An 18,831-nucleotide genomic window follows, 5' to 3' on the forward strand; every position below is an offset into this window, starting at 1 on the left:
TAGAGTCTAAATGGGCAAAATAAAGCAGGAATTTGAAAACTGGAAGGCGGAACCAAGGTAGTCAATAAAAATGCAGCAAAAAAGACATGGAAGACAAAAGCATGAGAGACTCGTTAACAGATTGAAAAACAGAGAGGCTCCAACACTTGTTTATAGGAGTTCCACCTGAAAACCATAAAGAAGCAGCAATATTTGAAGCGATAACAGCTGATCATTTTTTAAATTTGAGGAAACACATGATTCTTCAGAATGATAATGTATTGTCTACTGAATAAAATCAAGATAAATACAAATACAGAAACACTATGGTAAAGCTACAGAATATAAAGAATTAAAGAGATCATTTCAAAAGAGAAAAAGATTATCCACAAAGAAAGAAAGTATCAAAAAGATGGAAATCAGAAGACATTGGTATAACACTCAAAAGTATTGTTGAAAAACAACTGTTAACTCAGAATTGTATACCTGACAAGTTTCATTATAAATGGGCTCAAAATAAAGGTGTTTAAAGACATATAAATTACACACTGCTTGATGAGTCTCATTAAAAGAACTGTTTAAGAATATAATAAAAAATAGATTTAGCAAATAAAAATATAAGATACCAGTTAAATTTGAATTTCAGATAAACAACGAATACTTAGTAATATAAGTATGCCCCAAATTATTCACTGTTTATCTGAAATTCAAATTTAACTTGGTTTCCTGTATTTTATCTTGTGAATCTACCTCAAAAAAATGTGAACCCAGAAAAAAAACACAGGATACAAGGAACCATGCTGAATGCAAAAACTGATAAAATATCAGAAGTTCATGCACCTATTAATTGTATGACAAAAATTTCTATATTTACATTATACCTTTGAAAATAATTATAAAGTGATGACTCTTGTCTAAGCCACAAATCCGTTTTCTTTTAAATATGCAAGAAGTTGTCATAAGGGGCCTTTGTACATTTCCATGTCAAAATAAGTGTAAATCCAGTAACTGTTTTCCCAGCATGTATCACAAAGCCTGTTATACTGTACATGGTACTTGCAATTAATCATTAAGAGCCTTGCCTTAAAGTTATGAATCACTTCATCTCACCCTGCCTGTCTGTTTTAACCCAGCACTACGCCACAGGCCACATTTTTTTCTCCATCCCAAAAGGATTTCTTGAAGGTCTCACCTGCACTTTATAGTCTTCTCAAAGCAAAGACCTATATTCCTCCATGTGCTCACCAAACTGCAGGCACAATCAATTTTTCCAGTTATCATTGAGAGGTCTGAAATGCAAGCTACTGTCCAGGTAAGCTCTTCATAACCAAAAAGTCTTATCAATGGCTTACTTATATGGAACATTAATCAAGACTGGACAGTCTCATTTCATATTTCATGACAGAGACATGCCCTTGAAACAAATGTGCATTATCTTTTTTATGGTCCAACTAAAATTTAGTTTCAGATATACACTGAGAAACTATCTAAAAGGAACCCTACAGGGAAAGTTTTACTAATGAATAGTATTATTGTGCCCTAACGTATCTGTTTTGTAAATTTATTTTATTAAAGCAGAACAACTGGTGTAATAAAGTGATGCCAAAACAAAGTGATGTGGATAGCTCTTTCATATTTGCTTTAACAGGCTCATCTGGAGCCAGCTAAAATTCAACTAGTTTGGGACAGTGAATAAAGCAAATTGTATCCTGTTGATTCAAACTGATTTAACTACACTAAATCCAAGGGCAGGAATGATGTCTTATTCAACATTCATGCCATATCCTCAGTCAGTCTGTAGCCCAGGCCTGTCCTGCCAATTAATGTTTGTAGAATATTGAATATATTTTTTAAAGTTTTTGAGATTATCTATAGAAAAGGAATACATATATATATATACATATACACGTATATATATACATGTATATACACACACACACACACACACACACACTGGATTAGAAAAGTGTAGACATCTTTTGGTTATATATTTTGGGTCTGCCCACGGCACTTGGATACTTGTTAAAAATGTAGAAAATAATACTAACTTGATTTTATGCCTAAACGCTCATGAACTAGGTAAGTGATTGTAGTATATCAAAAGAGATATTTGCTTTTAATAAAAGATTTCACTAATAGACCGGTCCCCGGTATTTTCAGAAACAAATTCTATTTTAAAAACTTAGATTTACACCTGATTTAAGAACTCATTTATCTCATAGCAAAGTATGGGCAAGTGAGAGTACTTGAAATTCAGGGGAAAACTGAGCTTTAGAGTAAAGCAGTATGAAAGTAGGAGTTCCTATTATCATTTCCGTGATATATTATTTCATTTAATTCTCATTCTACACCAAACCTCTAGCATAATAATCAAATGACAAATGATGAATGCTGCTCCAGATCCACAAGGAAATATAATTGTATTGTTTGTTATGATAAATGAAGCGAATTATAACAATTCCATAATGTCGAGGGTAGTGAGGCAGATTTAGAGCTCCATGTGTGTATATGTAATAAATCATTCCTTTGAAAAGATAATTGCAGCACTGCTAGAGAGAAGAAAAAACCAACTTTGAGGGCAATTATTTGAAAGCTCCTCAAATTAACTTGTGCACAGTTCGTTCTTTGTTATTGAGCGTACATTGGTGAAAGTTGTATTGGGAACGTTAGTTCACTTCATTGAAGGAAGTAATGTAATTCTAGTTATTAATCACTTTAATTTTAAATGTGCTTCGTAAACTGAGAAGACATTAAACTGTAAGAACAATGTGGAATGCACAAGTAATTAGATGCTTAATGGGCTCCTTTTGAAAACTTTAGGATAACAAAATCAAAATGTTTCAAGGCTCGAAGAAAACTGAGTGTACATATGTAATGTGAGAAAGTTCTGTTTAATTTTACTGACCAAGAATATCAAAAAGGCAGTGAAATTAAGTCCTTCCATCAAAAGCAATTTAATAGATTATGCAGAAAGAAATCAAACTATTTTGAGTCAATCTTCTCCATAATTTAGCAGTGCCTTCTTGAGGCACCATGAAATAGAATTTTCTGTGATACTTCACTCTAGAATCCATGCCAAAAAGTATAACGCTGTTCTGCAAATAATCTCCTGAGACATATGTAAGCCGAGGTTTAGTGTTATTGACCATCAGTGCAACTGAACGAGATGGAACCATTTGATATGTTCAATAGAAACAATACATGTTTAAAGGTTACTTCATATCATCTATACCAGGAGAAGGAGAAAAAACCCTCAAGCAATTATTCAAAGGATTCTCCATTCTATTTTTGCTAAATGAGATAGCAAGTGATTACTTACAAATGTTCGCTTCTATTTCTACAGTGATATTTTTATGAATATGAACTCTTAGAACTTTGAACCAGCCAGCGGAAAAAAAAGTATACTGGATAATCATCCTTTCTTGTTAAACAAAACGAAATAAATATTAATTGTTTTGACTTCTATTAGCTCTTAAAACAGGTGGCGTATATTCTGTTCCAGTTAGCTAATATCTACATTAGTAAGACTTTACATATATGTATATATAAATAAAGCTGTTAAGTTTTAATTACATATATATACATGTATATAAATATATATAAAATATATATATATATATAAAATATATAATTGGTAAAGGGAGCCATATTATACATAGAAACAGAGGTGGTTTGGGAATTTAATCCTGGCTGGGCCTCTTATTATATGCATGACCTTGGGAAAGTTACTTATTCTCTCTGTTTCAATTTCTAATTGAGATTAATAATGTCCAAATCCTACCCAACTCCACCCCAAGAAAACATGTACATTCATCATCATTTAATATTCAGAAAAATTAGGAGCATCTGATACTCTGGAGGATATCTTAACAATTAGCCATTCAAGATTAGAAAGGTGAAGGATAAATAGGGATCCTCCTCTGTCTGCAGTCTAATGGAGCAAGCAGATATGACTGAACACTGAGAACACTTCAGGAGTTCACTTGTCTATGGGCTAAAATTTGTGTGACAGACCAAGGTGTCGTTTCTCTCTTCTCATGCACAGCCTCTATCCCAGACAACAGAGTAATGATAGCATCAGAGAACTGGAATGTACCTACAGAGTCATCAAACCTTAGCACTGCACAGGATAAAAATTTCCTATAGCATCCTTGGCCAGTAGTTATGGAGTAGCTGTTGGATCATTGCTATGTGCAGGAAACTCAGGTATTCCAAAGCTTGGTACAACTTGGGGAACTTTATTCCACAGAAAAGATTTCTTACAGTTGTAAATATGCCTTTTTGTAATTCCATCCTATTGACTTTAGCTTTTGAAGGAACTCATAAAAATCTTGTTTTGTAAGACAGTTAATCAAACATTTAAAGGCACGTTTACAAACATTTAAGGCATGTTTATAAAGCAGCCATTATATTTCTCTTTGGTCTGCACTTCTCCATGTTAAACACCCTCATGTTTCCAGGCCCTACACAAGCTTGGCTGTAGCCAAAAGACAATGAACACCGAACACTCAAATCCCAAATTCATTCAGTCTGATTGGCAGAGTACAAGGTCATTACTTCCAATGCCCTGCTCATCCTGCTTCTACTAATGCATTCTAAAATGTGCTGGAGCTTTTCATATAGATTTTTTAAAATTTTTATTTTATCTTATTATTAGATTCAAGTATACAGTACATTGGTTAGACATGTATAGTTTATAAAACAATTCCCCTAACTGCTTTCTCTCCTCTGGCTCTCCACCTAAGCCATTACATTAATGCTAACTGCTCACGTAGAATTTTGTCCAAATCTGTGAAACTATTACCCTGGAGAATATACATTTAACCATCTATTCATTCATTTAAGCTATTTGTTCTCCCATTCCTTTAATTCAACCTTTTACCTATGTAATGTAATCTTTTAATATTGTAAATACTACTGATTCTGAAATAATGTTGATTAATCCATTATTCCCATGTTACTAAGATTTGCAGATGTTTCTTAGACACCCTCTTTTGGAGCAGTCAGTCCTAATTTCCCCCAAATTATTTCACGTATGATGAGGGCTTGTAATATTTTAAGGCAAAATTTTTTAAAAACGTGGTGTACCTATGTGCATTTCAAAAGAAAGTGCTTTTAAGTCAGCAAAAGCTCTACAAATCATAAAAGTTACATAGATGCAGTATGGAACAATATACTTGAGAAAATTCTCAGGCACTTAAGATAGCTCTTTGACATGAGCCATTTTAATAGGGATTAATCTATATTTTATAACATTAATCTAGTGTCCTATAAATACATACTGGTCAAGGATAAAGAGCCCCAGACCACACGTCAGGAGACATACGCTGAGCTCTTGACGTGGATTTTGGTTCAATAAGACTCTTAGAAGCTCGTTTTCTGTTTATTTCAAGGTACATATAATCCTAAGTAACTAATAACAACACTTTCATCCTGGACACGTAAAGGGAAATGAGGAGCATTAACTGGATATCCCACAAAATAACAAAAACAAAATGTGGTATCACATACGGGTACTAAAGCAGGCATCAGTAAACTGGACTTACGACCGCGGCTCTATTTAGCCACAGGAAAGTCACTTAGCCAGTCTGGGCTTCAACATCCATCATTTGTAAAGTGTTGGCGCTGGGCTCAATGATCTCTAAGGTTCTCTTTGCTTGTGTGACTCTGCTGTATGGTTTAGAATAAATTAAGCAAAAGCACTCAGGACAGTTCACATTTAACTAAATAGTTTTATCTACTGCCTAGTTAATGTGTGTCCATGCTGATATTTAATATCTGAATACTCAGAGGTGGCCAGAAATATTCTGCCCAGAGAAAACGAAAAGAAAACTCTGCTGCCCAGTCATGTGTCAGCAAAGAAGCAGTACTGCTAGGTATATGTGTGTGTTTGTGTGCGCACACGTGTGGACAGGAGGTGACCAGCACGGAGACCATCAGGTGATCCGTAATGTAATCCAATCTCCTCTGGAGTTCATTGTGAATGAATAGAAGGGGAAATGTTCCATAAAGTTTAAATCGTAGTGAAGCAATTCTTCGCTAAACCTCTACATCTCCACACAGCTAAACCGAGTAAGCAGAGGGGTTCACCATGTGACCTGCACCTACTAGGCTAACAAGCTAGACAACTCAGCTTTCTAAAAAGCCCAAACAACTGCTGAATCCATACCGATAAATTCAGTGAACCTTACCTTGACAAAAGGTGTTGTTAACCCGCTTATAACCTTGTAGACATTCCATCATTTGGTTATATCCATGATAAGCTGCAAGGGAAGAAATAATTCTATATTACTTGCTTAAATTCTTACAATCCTAAACTACTCTATGTGATAACCAAAGCCATTTAAGGCATCAGTGGTCTTATTTCTAAGATACAAATTCAACATGCATCAATTTCTTTCACATTATCTTGTTTTCTAGTATGCCTCATTTTTTTTTTCAGTAAAGTCCCAATTACTTGTCAGCAAATGCTGATTATGTTAAATGAAAGAATCATAAGACTGTTTTATATTTTCTTCCAAATAGAGATTCATTATTTTTATTACAAAGGATCTCTCCTTCCCCAATGCTTTGCTACAGACATTTGAATTATGATAGGTAGGGTGACTATATGTCCTATTCTGCTTGGGAGAGTCCTGAATTACACCTGTTGTTCCAGCAAAGTTCATTAACAGCACTCCACTTCACTCTCAAAATTGTCCAAATTTATACAACAAATTATATGCTTGCCTCAATTGCAGGCTCATGTATTCTAGTTATGAGCTGATTCTTACTAATATGAACCTGGAAAGAATAGGAGGTGATGAGAGGAAGCTGGGAGATGAAAGTGGCTGCTGCGATATGGTTCATCACTCAGAAAACTCTTCAACAATACAAATGTTGCAGTCACCAATTTGCCAACAAATCCCTGTTCACTGAAATTTGGACACTCTAAAGTGAGACCTGAGAGACTCCTTGGCACAGCAGATAGAGCATACGTTCTGGGACCAAGCAGACCTAGGTTCAAATCTTGGCTCTGTCTATCGATAGCTCTACAGCCTTGGGAGACAAGCTCCTGGGTTTCGAAATGGCAATGGTGTACAACAGCAGTATTGCATCCACTGAGCAGGTCAGGGTAGTCATGGAGTTTAGAGACCATTTATGCAAATGCCTGCGACAGTGCCTGACAAAAGTAAGCACTCACTAAATGACAGATGTATTAAGAAGATAACAAGCAATAGAAAATGGGCCATAATCAAAATAGAATGGGTGGTTAGACCACTAAAAAGATCTGATCAAGGAGTAAAAAGGGAAAGCTGGAAGTAAAAAGGAAATCTGCTTATGGAAAATAAAGTTATTTTGCTCCTAGCACATGTTCTTTACTCTTACCACTAATAAAACAGGGTGAATATTTACTAGCCATGTTCCCCTCCTCCTTCACTTCCTTTCTTTGCCATAATTCCCCTCTCCTCAGATCCTTTGGAATGCAGGAAAACGGTTAAAGTGAGGAGTCTTGGATTAGTGAGCTAAAAGAAGGGAGAGGTTGGCACAGGGGGAGTCACCCCATTTGGCTCTTTGGCAGCTTGTCTAGTCTTTACCCGGATAACGAAGACACTCTGGAGTAGGCTGCCTACAGAGATTGTGGGCTCTCTGTGAATTGTTCAAAGCCAAGAGAGAGGTAATAACTTGTTTTAAAAGTTTCAACAGTCATCTACCTCGAGGCAGAGAGTCAAGCCAGATGATCTCTTAAAAGTCTTCCCCAGCTTTGGATTCAATGTTAATTTTCTTCTAAAATCTTTTAAAGGACAAGTGACTTACTCATGCTAAGTAGATTTTTAATAGATTACAGCCTATTTAATAAAATCGCTTGCAGATTTAAAATTAAGTTTTTACAGTAAAAACTGATCAACAATGAAAAGTCTTTCGGTATGTGCCTAAACAAAAACTTCAAACATTAAATAAAAGCCATTTGAAAACTGAAGTCTGAACTACTTTGAGTGAAAAAAAAAAGGCATGGAACACAAAACCATAGCATATAAAGCCAAGGAAAGTCTGCTCTCTTCCAAAACGAATATGATTTAGAGAGTAGTACCAACCAAGGAAAGGAAAATTTTTAAATGACACAGGAAGAATGTGACCCCGAGTGTGTTTCTTGGGAGTGAGTCATTTAGTTCGGTGCAAACGAAGTAAATGTCAGAATGTTAATAGTTTACTTCATTCATAATCCACATTGCTTTTCCTGAAGTGGAATCAGTCTCTTCAATTTTATACATTAAATGAGCCATCATATTAATTTACTTTCGCCAGCCCTTAGTTAAAAGTTAGCAACTTTGTATTTTCGTATTATAAATTATTATCAACATTAAAATATAGAGCTCACAAAACCACATAACGCAGTGAGTTTATCCCCAGATGACAGAATTCAAGATAAAAAGATAAAAGGTCAGGAGTGGAAGTTAGGGATTAAAAAGCAAATACAAACAAAAAAATCTATTATCCTCTTTACCTCTTACTGGCTTGCAATTTTGGGATTTAGAAAAGAAAGGAAAGAAAAGAAGCTAAGCAAAAGATACATGGAGAAGGGGAGAAATGAAAAAGAAAAAGGATGAGAAAAGTATTAGAGAACAAAAACCTAGCTCCGAAACAAATATGCAAAAGCAGTTTTCAATTTTTTTAAAGAAGGCCATGCTCCTTCAACATTTTAGATATAAGCTCTCATTCCATGATCCATAAGACCTAACAGCAAATGAGAGCTAAGAGCAAACTCGGGTCTATCTAACCCAATCTCCATGCCTTTAAATCATACCGAATGTCTCCTAGATATCCCTTCGATCAGGTTCCCAACATAATTTTAGGCAAATGGACCTTTCAGTGAGGGGGACCATCACACTCAACCAACTTGCTGGGGATCCACATCGTTGATCATTATCAAATCAGCCTAGAAAGTACGCTAGGGACATTTTCTCAGTACTGAATATCCTTATTTATGTGATTTTTACCCTAAATAAAGGGAAAAATGCATTTATTATAAGAAACTTTAGTGGGTGTTTCTACAATGGGTCCTCTAAAAGAATGTAAGAGCAATTCAACAAAAGAAGTGAAATTTACATTAGGCATCAAAAGATTTAGAGAATATGTAAGTTTCAGAGACAAGGAAGTACAAATGAGAGACAATTATTTAAAACAAGTATTATGATAGAAGAATAGTATATAAGACAGACATGTGGGGGAGAGATTCCAAGGTGGCAGAGTCTAGATTTAACAGAGAGGTTTAAAAGGTAGCTGAGAATATCAACTGAATCAACAAATGTTTAAGAAGAATAGGTAAAAATTATCCAGTTGAAGCAAATGAGAAATTCCTTGCAGCATAAAGTATTTTAAAAAACTATAAAAATCTTTAGTGAAACAAGGCAAAGAAAGATGACTGAGAAAAATATCACTGGCTTTCTTGGCAAAAACATGATGAGTAAGTGTAAAAACACTTAACTTAAAATAAGTTACCTCTGTCTTCCTAAAAAATATTACAAATCAGTTATCCTGAGTTAATGCTACATTCGAAAACTAAAAGTACAAGCTATAATTGGGAAGAAAGTAACAGAAAGATGTAAGTCTAAAATTATTCAAATCAATGCGTTCTGAAAAACAGATTTTATAGACTAATCAAAACATGTGGGTGTCAGTCTAGAGTCATGTCACTGAGAACTGTGATAAATAGCGACTAAGAAGAAAATGGGAAAGTACTGTCTGTGTCCTAGTGGTTATAAATTTCTCTTTTACAAATCAGCAACCAATCGTTTCTTCATCTGAGATTTTTTTTTTAAGTGAAATTTAAAAACTTATGCTATAACAAAAACTACAACAGAAGTTGTGGTTGTTAATAAAAATTTGATTTAAGGAGTTCCACCTAAGAAATGACAACAGCACTGACTTTTACAGGGTTTGAAAACTTTAATTATCATTTTAAAAGCTCTCTTATTTTTTTCCCTTCACCTGAGAAAACAGCCTATTTTAGCATATCACCTCTTAAAAAGCTTTTAAAAAATATATGTAATCCAACTGAAGAAGGCAATTGATAACCGTGCTTATTAAAAAAACAGAATCGATATGAAAGCTTTCCCAGACTTGCAAGGCTTCTGGAAATGCAAAGTACTGTGCTACATTCCGTAATTCAATAAGAATTCTTTGAAAGTCTATCGCTGCTTCACCATTAAAACAGTAAACATCAGGAAACAGATAGGCTACATTAACCTGCAAAGGAATGATGAAACTGTGTCACTTACAAGGCTTCTTGGGGCATTTCTGGCATTTGTGAAAGCCCCAGGAGGTACCCACGGTTCCGCAGCAGTCCTCCTGCTTTGAAAGGCCAGGGAGCGCTTTGCCACACTGCAATGATGAGGTGTGAAATATGCAGGTTAATTGAGTGCAAGATGCCCAGCTCTAGAGCACTTCATTGTAATGTGCTTCAGCCACATTACAAAACAGTTCCCTTGTTATCAACAGAATTATAAGGCTCTAAAACTTCAAAACAAAACACTAGAACAGAATCAAGACGACACTAAAATGAACAAGCATATTTTCCAGAGTTTCTTGGCATTTTTATAAGAGTCTTATGAAAATCTGTCACTGCTTGGAGCACTTTATAAAACTTAAGTTTCCAATGCTTTTTTTTTTTCCTTAGTAAGAACTTGAAAACTTACAAGATCAATATAAACCATTAAATTTTTTAGTTTTAACTGTTAAATCTCTCCTGTGGATCTTCAGGGAACAGAGCTATGAGGGTGTGGTGTGTATGTAAACCTGGAGAATGTGGCACTGGTCCCACCTACAAGAGGCTTTTGGTTTTCCTACAACACCAAAGCCTGGGCAAGGAAAGAACAGGAAGGGACAGTACAAGAAGTGGTCATAGGCCGAGCCAGATCAGCTCTGGCAAAGCCAAAGGCTCCAGGCAGCCAAGCGGTCCGACCCAGGGAGGTTAGCTGAGCTAAGAAGATGCAGGCAGAATTAAGCAAGACTAGCAGGCAGCAGAGCAAGGCTGAGAGGCTAGTGGAGCAACTTGAGTTGTCAAATATAAAGACCCATCTCATCACCCTGGTCAATCACGGGAGGTCAGAAGAGGCTGAGAGGCAGGGGCCTGAAGTGAGACCGACTCGATGGGTCAAGAAGAGTCCAGAAAAATAGATTCTGTTCTGTGTACCGATCTGAGGGCAGTTGTGCAGGGAGAGCCAGATAACTCCGTCCCTACTGTGCAGGCTAAGCCCACAGCCCGTATATAAGGGGTCACTCTGCCTTCTTCTGACTCAACCTCTATAAAATCCTCCAAATGGTTTTGAGAGTCATCTTCCCAAGATGAATCTGATCACGTTACTACTCTACTGATGAAAAATCTTCAGTGACTCTCATTGTCTGAAGACTGCAAGCTCCCTAGCATGATACCTCCTATTCCTCCTATTCCTGCCTTAGACAATTTTTCTGACTTTCTCTCTGTCTCTCTCCACCTCTTACACCCATCCTTCAGGCATACCAAAGGACTCCACATTCTAAACAAACTGTGTCTTTCCAAAAGTCATTTCTTCTCTCTCTACTGGCTCCCCGTTTTTCTTTCCCCACAGAAACTGTCTTCATCCCGTGAGCCCCAGCTCTGAAGAACCATCACATGAAGCTTCATGTCTCCTCAGTTTAAGTTCCTCCCTCCTTTTTCTTCCAGGACACTTTCTACACCGCTCCATCGTCTCCACTATGCATTTTAATTAAAATGCAAATGTATTTTATTCATCTTTATGTCCCAGATACACAGTACACATAGCAAATGCTCTATAAATATGGAAGGAAAGAAGAAGAGAGGGAGGGAGGGAGGGAGGAAAAAGTTGCAGGCCATCCAGGCAAGCGGTGGCTTTGTGCAAACCAACAAAAATTAACAAATGAGCACAGGCTAGTGAGTGCAACATGGTAACAGAAGCTCTGGACAGGTGGTAAGCCTCAGAAGGGTGGCAGGTAGTAGAAACGAGTCACCTGGCAGGTCTCCAGGGACAGTGCCTCTTTCCCACCAAGTCCAGGCACACGGCAATCTGACTGAGGCTCTAAGTGACGAACTGTCCAAATTGTAAAACAAGACCAGAGATGGCCCAGCACAGTTAATGAAGTTTTAGTTACATCATAGCTTTGAAGTCCTTAAGTTTCTTCATGGTTTTTAATGATTTCGACAGGATGTTGTGTACTCTCCAAAAACAGTACATGATGAGAGGGGGAGGGAGAGGGAAAAACAACAAAACGGAGAATCTGAGAGGGAAAAAAAAGCACATACTGGCTGGATGCAGGTAGCTCCCAGACTCCTTCGGCCTAATCACAGAATGCTTAAATCCTGAAATACGAAGCAAGGAAGAAGGAAGAGGAAATAATGCTCCAGGCATAAGACTAGAAACAAAATGGTTATGTTGAGAATGCAGAGGTCTCCACTGCTGCAGTCTACTGCCAAAGTGTGCTTAGGGTTTACTTGCAGTTTTGTCAATCAGATTTATGTAGGACACCAGTGCACATCACATGGAGATCATTCCTGTACCAGACTCTTTAGGTTCTTCCCTTAATCAAGCAAAACTCTCAACACTTGCTCATTTTATATGCCCAAAATTTTAGTAGCAGTTAAAATCCAATTTTCACCTTGGATTCCTAGAATGTTTTATTTGGTACAGCAAAAATAAATCATTTCTCTCTACAAGGCCTCAAAAAAAGGTACAAGGTTTTCATTACAGGATTGAGGCGGCTCCATCCCATGGCTTTGTTTTTGCAGGTCCACAGCCAAGAGCAGCACAAGCCATCCAAATCGATTAAATAAATGGCAGTGTAGGTGGTACCACGACACTGTGTGTTCTTCTCAAAACTGGGTTTGCACAGTATGAGAACAGGCTGCAAGGGATGAGGGCAGGCTTACACCAAGGCACGAAGTTGATGTATGCCCCGCTAGTTATTTAACTATGAAGAGCCTTCAACGTGCAGCCAGAAACTCCAACTGGGGTGATCTTTGTAGCCATACGCAGGCTCTCATGCAAGAGGACCCTGCACCGCCAGGTGTTGCCTGGATGTTGGAGATATCTAAAGGAAAAAAAGGTCAAGGAAAGATCATCTCTCCTCCATACCAAAAGGCCACAGTAGACAGAACCACACAGAATAGGATTCAGAATTCAGAATGCCCGTCTCTCAGACTGGTAGATTCTGCTTCCCTGTGAGATATAATCACATGGACACAGACTGATTCTGCCTAACTACATTTTTGTGCCCAGATTGGGGTGATTATTACAAGTTAAAAACACAGATGGAATTTCTCCAATGTGACTCATTCACTACATTTTCAGAGAAAGCCAGTTTCTTATTTCAAGGCATAGCTTATGTATAAGCAATCCACGAGAAGTGTGCTAAATTTACGACCCAATCTTTAGCTATTTCAAGTCAGAAAGAAAAATCTATCTTGTCGAGAGAACGTGCTATAGCTCACACAACCTTGGACTGCCAATTAAGGGACACTATAACTCCATACATCCAAGCGAGGACTCAGCAAATGTGTGATCCACACAGAGGGCTACAAACAGAACAATGACGGTTCAGGCACCCAGGTCCTGTGAGTATCAAGTGAATAAAGTAGAGATAATAAGACTACATGTAGCTACGATGGCAGAGTTCAGATATGTAAAACAACCTTGTTGCTCAAAGCAAGTTGCACGATGAAGGTATTAATAGGACTCAAGGCTGCAAATCACAGGAAGAGAGGATTCGACTCATTAAGCAGGAGATCTTTTCAACAGTAAATGCTCCTCAACAATGGAAGATGCTGACATCTTCATTGGGAGGGGAGGCTGGATGATCATCTGTTAGGAACACCCAGGATATAAAGCAGATGACTTCCATGATTTCTGGCAGATCAAGGGTTCTATGTTCAGTGTATACAGACATATATTCGATTTTGGAAATGCAAAACCACACTAGGGCCAATCTCGAGTACCTCTGTTGCTCTCATGTCTGTAAGAGGAACGTGACTTGGCAGATGCCCTTCTAACCATCTCTTTGGTCTTATTTGCTCCCTCATCAACATCTCCAGGAATGCTTACCCAAGTCTGAGCCTCCTCCTACAGGATTATGCAAACTAGATGGAATAGAGAAAAATAGAGACACTCCTGACCCCAATTAACCAACACACTGACCACAATTCTTAGAAAATTGGGTGTGTAAAAATAACTCATTGACCCCTCCTATCTGTTTTACCACCATGCCTCAGAAGGTAAGGCTATTCAAGAATCATTAGAATTACTACACAAATGTCCATGTTATAACACTTATAACACAAAATTTTCATAAGCAATAGTGTGAAAACCTTTAATTTTGAAAAGTTAAGAATAGATTGCTGTATAATGTAGTTTTCTAGGTCTTGATCTGACTGAGAACACTTATCTACAGACTTCAACCTCAATTTGTGGTAATTTATAGCCCTTTCCTGATACACAAAGTCAAGTTGTGGTTACAATTATTTTTAGAGCTCCCTATAAATACGAGTTGCTTCAGAGATGAACAGTAACTTGAAGAGATTGTGACAAATATCGGAGCGTGGCTTCACGAACTTTAATTTTCGTATCTTAAAATTACTGGTACCTACAAAATCCTCATTCCAAGAATGTTTGCTCCACTGTGCCAGGTTCTGGGGAAGGAAGATCCAGCAGTGGGGAAAAGAAGGGAGCGCTGGACTGGAACCATTACACCTGCATCTAAACTCCAGCTCTCTCTGACAAGCAGTGAGATGTTCAACAGACTGTCCAGCCTCTCAGGGCTAGTAATGGGACAATGAGTGATCATCCCAACTTCAAAAGATTATAGTGACATTAAATAATGCATGTCCAAGCAGGGTTGCCTTTACCCCATTAGCACCTCTGTGGGGACCAGAAAAGGGGGACCTTTTGGGATTTATTCTGCACTAGGACATAGGATTCAGTAAGCAGAGGGTAGGCTGGATCCCCCTCCGCCCCCTCAGCTGGTGTCCTGTATGGGTACAAGCTATAACATGTTAAAGTAATGGCCATTTGCTAGGCTCTCAGGGATACGCTGAAAGGAGTTCAGATATTTCACTAGTAAAAAGTCTACTCCATGAAGATGCCGCCAAAACAAAAACTATTGTTTAGTCTTACTATTGAAGGCATTTAAAATAATATTGAAATGCTCTTACACATTATCTTTGTCACATATATGTAACTCATTTTGCTTTGTTATCCTTATATACTGAAGTATAAAATACTTTGAGTTTGAATAAAGACCATTTTCACAAAGAGAATATGGCACTGAGCCCAGGAACAAATAAATGAACCTTAAAATATTAAAGTAATACATATTTTTTTAAATGTTTCTAGAGATTGCACTGAAGTAATACATGACAGAGAGAAAGCTGATTGACTGCAACTCTTGCAAGAGTACCAAGGGCTGTGTTTAGGCAAGAACTGAAACAAGACAGTGACTCAACCGCTGTACTGGGGAGAGAGAGATTCCAGAGAGATGGAGCAACTCTCACGAAGGCCAGGACCCACCACCAACTGGGAGAAGACCCAGGGGCTGGGTGGGTAGGAGAAGAGGGACAGACAAAGGCAAGCCAAATACAGAGGAACAGAGAGTGAGTGGGGAAAGTCCAAGAATGAGATGGAGCTAAGCCATGAAGAATTTTTCAAACTTAAAGGTTCGATTTGTAGCTGATTATCAAAATTAATCAGGAGACAGGGGAAAGGAAGCATCCCAGTTCCTTTTCCTAAAGCAAAAAGTTTTGGATTGCTTCCAATTAAGTACTGGGTATCTTCAAAGTAATGGCGAACACAGAAATATTGATGAAAACGAAAAGAAAGAGGAGGAAAAGATAGCTTTTATAAAAGTATAGTTTTTTACAACTGATACTTCTCCTCAAAAGTGAAGAAAAAAAATAACTATTGGGATAGAGTATATCAGTCATAGCAGAAAAAAAGGAAGAAATTATATGTAAGGTAAACACGATTAGTAATCATCAGAGGGAAAAAAATGAAATTGGATAATTATTAAAGGCCATTGGCTATTCTTCTCCTCAAACAAATAGCAGAAGAGAACTTTTAAGTTCAGCAAAAATGAGCTCTTTCCCCAACATGAGAGACATCCTAACACAAAGCAAACACCCAGGCATCTCCGTATCCAGCAGAGTTGGAGCTTTATGGCTGTGAAATTGACCTTCCCATACAATCATGTTCCCTGTGGGCCCAGTGAAAAGCAGTGTGAGGATGACCTGTCACTGAGAAAATGGTAAGAGCACAGCTTTTGAAGTTGGACCAACATGAGTCCAAATCCTCACTTGACCAATTACCACCTACGTGACCATAGACGAAACTCTCAAACTCTGCCTGCTTCCTCCTCAGTAAAATGGAACTAAAAATGTCCATTTTCACAGAGCTCTTAAGGGGACTGAGACGATACATGGGAGACAGATTCTACATGAAACGGCCACAGCTCCAGCACACACAAGGCTCACAATCAATATTAGACTCTTCCCACCAGGGCACTCATTTAAAAACGTGAACAAAGAACCAAGGAGTCTAACAGTTGCTTGATATATAATGTCGCAAAGTCAACTTACAGAGAAGATGTGTGTAAAATATAAATAATTAAGTTAGATACAGAAACAAGAAAAGTAAGATATTCTTAAGATTTTGCTAAAAATGTTCAAGTTTTCACAAAAGTACTCTGGCTGGTAAAGAAATGTTCAGAAAATAAATGTGAAGGATTCGTAATTATATAGATTTCATTTTAATTCTACTCGAGAAGCACAACATGGTACCTCTGAATTATATAACTCAACCAGTTATATAACAATATAATGTTATACACACACCCACACACACACACACACACACGTGTGTGTGTATAACATATAACTCAACCAGTTATTACCGCTGTTCAAGCAGCGGGTGATTTCACTTTGGGGACATGAACATCCTCCCAGTAAAGCACCATGTCTTAGTGCCAAAAGACCAAGACCACGAAGCCAAACCAGCAGAGCCCACCCTGCATCCCCTCCCCACAAGCATCCAAGGCCCACTTGGAAAACACTGGAGAACACAGAACTTCCTAAGACAGGTCCCAGAGAATGTATCTGCCCTTCCATGTTCAGCTAGTGTTACAGACTGAATATTGAGTGCTCCTTCCCCCCAGCTCATATGTTGAAGCCTTGACCTCTAACGTGATGGTGTCAGGAGGTGGGAGCTTTGGGAATTAATTAGGTTTAGATGAGGCCATGAGGGTGGAGCGCTCCTTATGAGGAAAGGAAAAGACCAGAGTTCCTTCTCTCTCTGTCATGTGAGGACACAGCGAGAAGGTGAGTGTCTACAAACCAGGAAGACAGGCCTACCAGGAAACACTTCTGTTGGCACAGTCTTCAGAGCTGTGAGAAAATAAATTTTGGTTGTTTAAGTCACCCAATCTATGGTATTTTTTTATGGCAGCCACAGCCAGTTTATATAGATAGTAATGGTTTCTTGTGACTCCTCTAGGCCCAGAAGAGATGGAAATAGTAGAAAGAACACTGACGTTAGAACCGGAAACCTCAGGTGTAGTCCTCACCAACCGCAAACTCAGTATAAGGTGTGAAGCCAATTAATTTACTTCTCTGGACTTTAACATCTTCACCAATAAAATTTTAAGGATAGACTAGTTGCTAATAGTCATTGATGTGCCTAAAATCTATGATTTTATTACGAAGGCCCTAGTGCGTGGGTGAGGGTATCCTGGAAGCTATGGTGGAATAGTGTCCTGTGTCCGGGCAATCCTGTGAAGGTCACTGTTCCTGAAATGCTCCCTGCCTGCCAGGGTGACACACTAGACTCCATGATGCCACACGCTGCCTCATCCTAACATCATATCCTGAGACCTGGACCAACTCCGCCACTGGTAACCAGCATGAGCCTCTTCTTCTCAGGCTCGCCCCTTTCCTGCCAGCCTAGACTCACAGAAAAGGCAGCTCCAGCTTCCTGAAAGCCACCATGGCTCTTCAACAACTCCTCTCTAGATTATCCTGTAATAACTAATCCTAATGAATTATATGATTATCAATCGGCAAATATCAAAAATTATTCAAGATGGTCAAAATGGAAATGCAAATTTTGTGTGACTTGGGCTATGACTCATTATAAAGTCACATTACAGTCAATCGGCCTACATTGCACAGAAATCCCGTAAATTATTCCACCTGTGCAGTTGTCATGCTCACGTCCCACCATATCCAGAAGTACATTATTCCAATGTTCTGCCATAAAACTTTGAAGTATTCTGGCAAACAGAAGTTACGATCTCAGTATTAGGAATTTGGTTGAGGACTGTGGATCCCATTTTGGGAAATCTTGACTTCTTTTCATAAAAACCAGAATGAGATCCCTTACGGGGAAAAGTTCTCACTGGATGCAAGGGGCTGGATTAATCCAAACTCCTGTCACACCATCAGCCTTTTTGCTCCGATATAAACACACCTCCACTCTGGCAAAGTGACTTCTGCCCATCTTCTGAGCGAAATGGTGTGCTTTTAGCCTCTGGACCAACTACGGTTCCAAATTAAACTGGAAAACCTCATGAGAGCTCTTCAGCGTCCATGTACCAGAACGTTAAATGTGTTTATCTCCATGTGCCAATAAGAAAGAGGTTCCAAATCTCTGAACCCTATCACTAATGCAGCTACAGCAACATATTCGATCAACTTGTTCTAAAGGTCCGTTGTCATAAAGGAGAATATTGTACGATGGAGCACTGGCAGGGTAACAGGCATTGTCTCATAAGAAGAGGAAAATGCTTAAATACTTCCAGATTTTCTAAAAGAACTTGTAAAAAATTTGCTTTGGC

The 18,831-nt window shown here is 38.1% G+C and overlaps 1 protein-coding gene across 1 annotated transcript in view; it reads right to left on the reverse strand.

Annotated features, from left to right (window-relative positions):
• Window positions 1–18,831, reverse strand: part of LTBP1 (latent transforming growth factor beta binding protein 1) — a 345,549-nt gene that overhangs the window by 134,397 nt on the left and 192,321 nt on the right. Inside the window, 2 exon segments of the mRNA XM_039887438.1 lie at window positions 6,171–6,242; window positions 10,239–10,341. Of these exon segments, the coding sequence (XP_039743372.1) occupies window positions 6,171–6,242; window positions 10,239–10,341 (175 nt within the window).

The sequence above is a fragment of the Pteropus medius genome, unplaced genomic scaffold (genome assembly GCF_902729225.1).
Source record: "Pteropus medius unplaced genomic scaffold, Ma_sr-lr_union100, whole genome shotgun sequence".
NCBI classification, from domain to species: Eukaryota; Metazoa; Chordata; class Mammalia; order Chiroptera; family Pteropodidae; genus Pteropus; species Pteropus medius.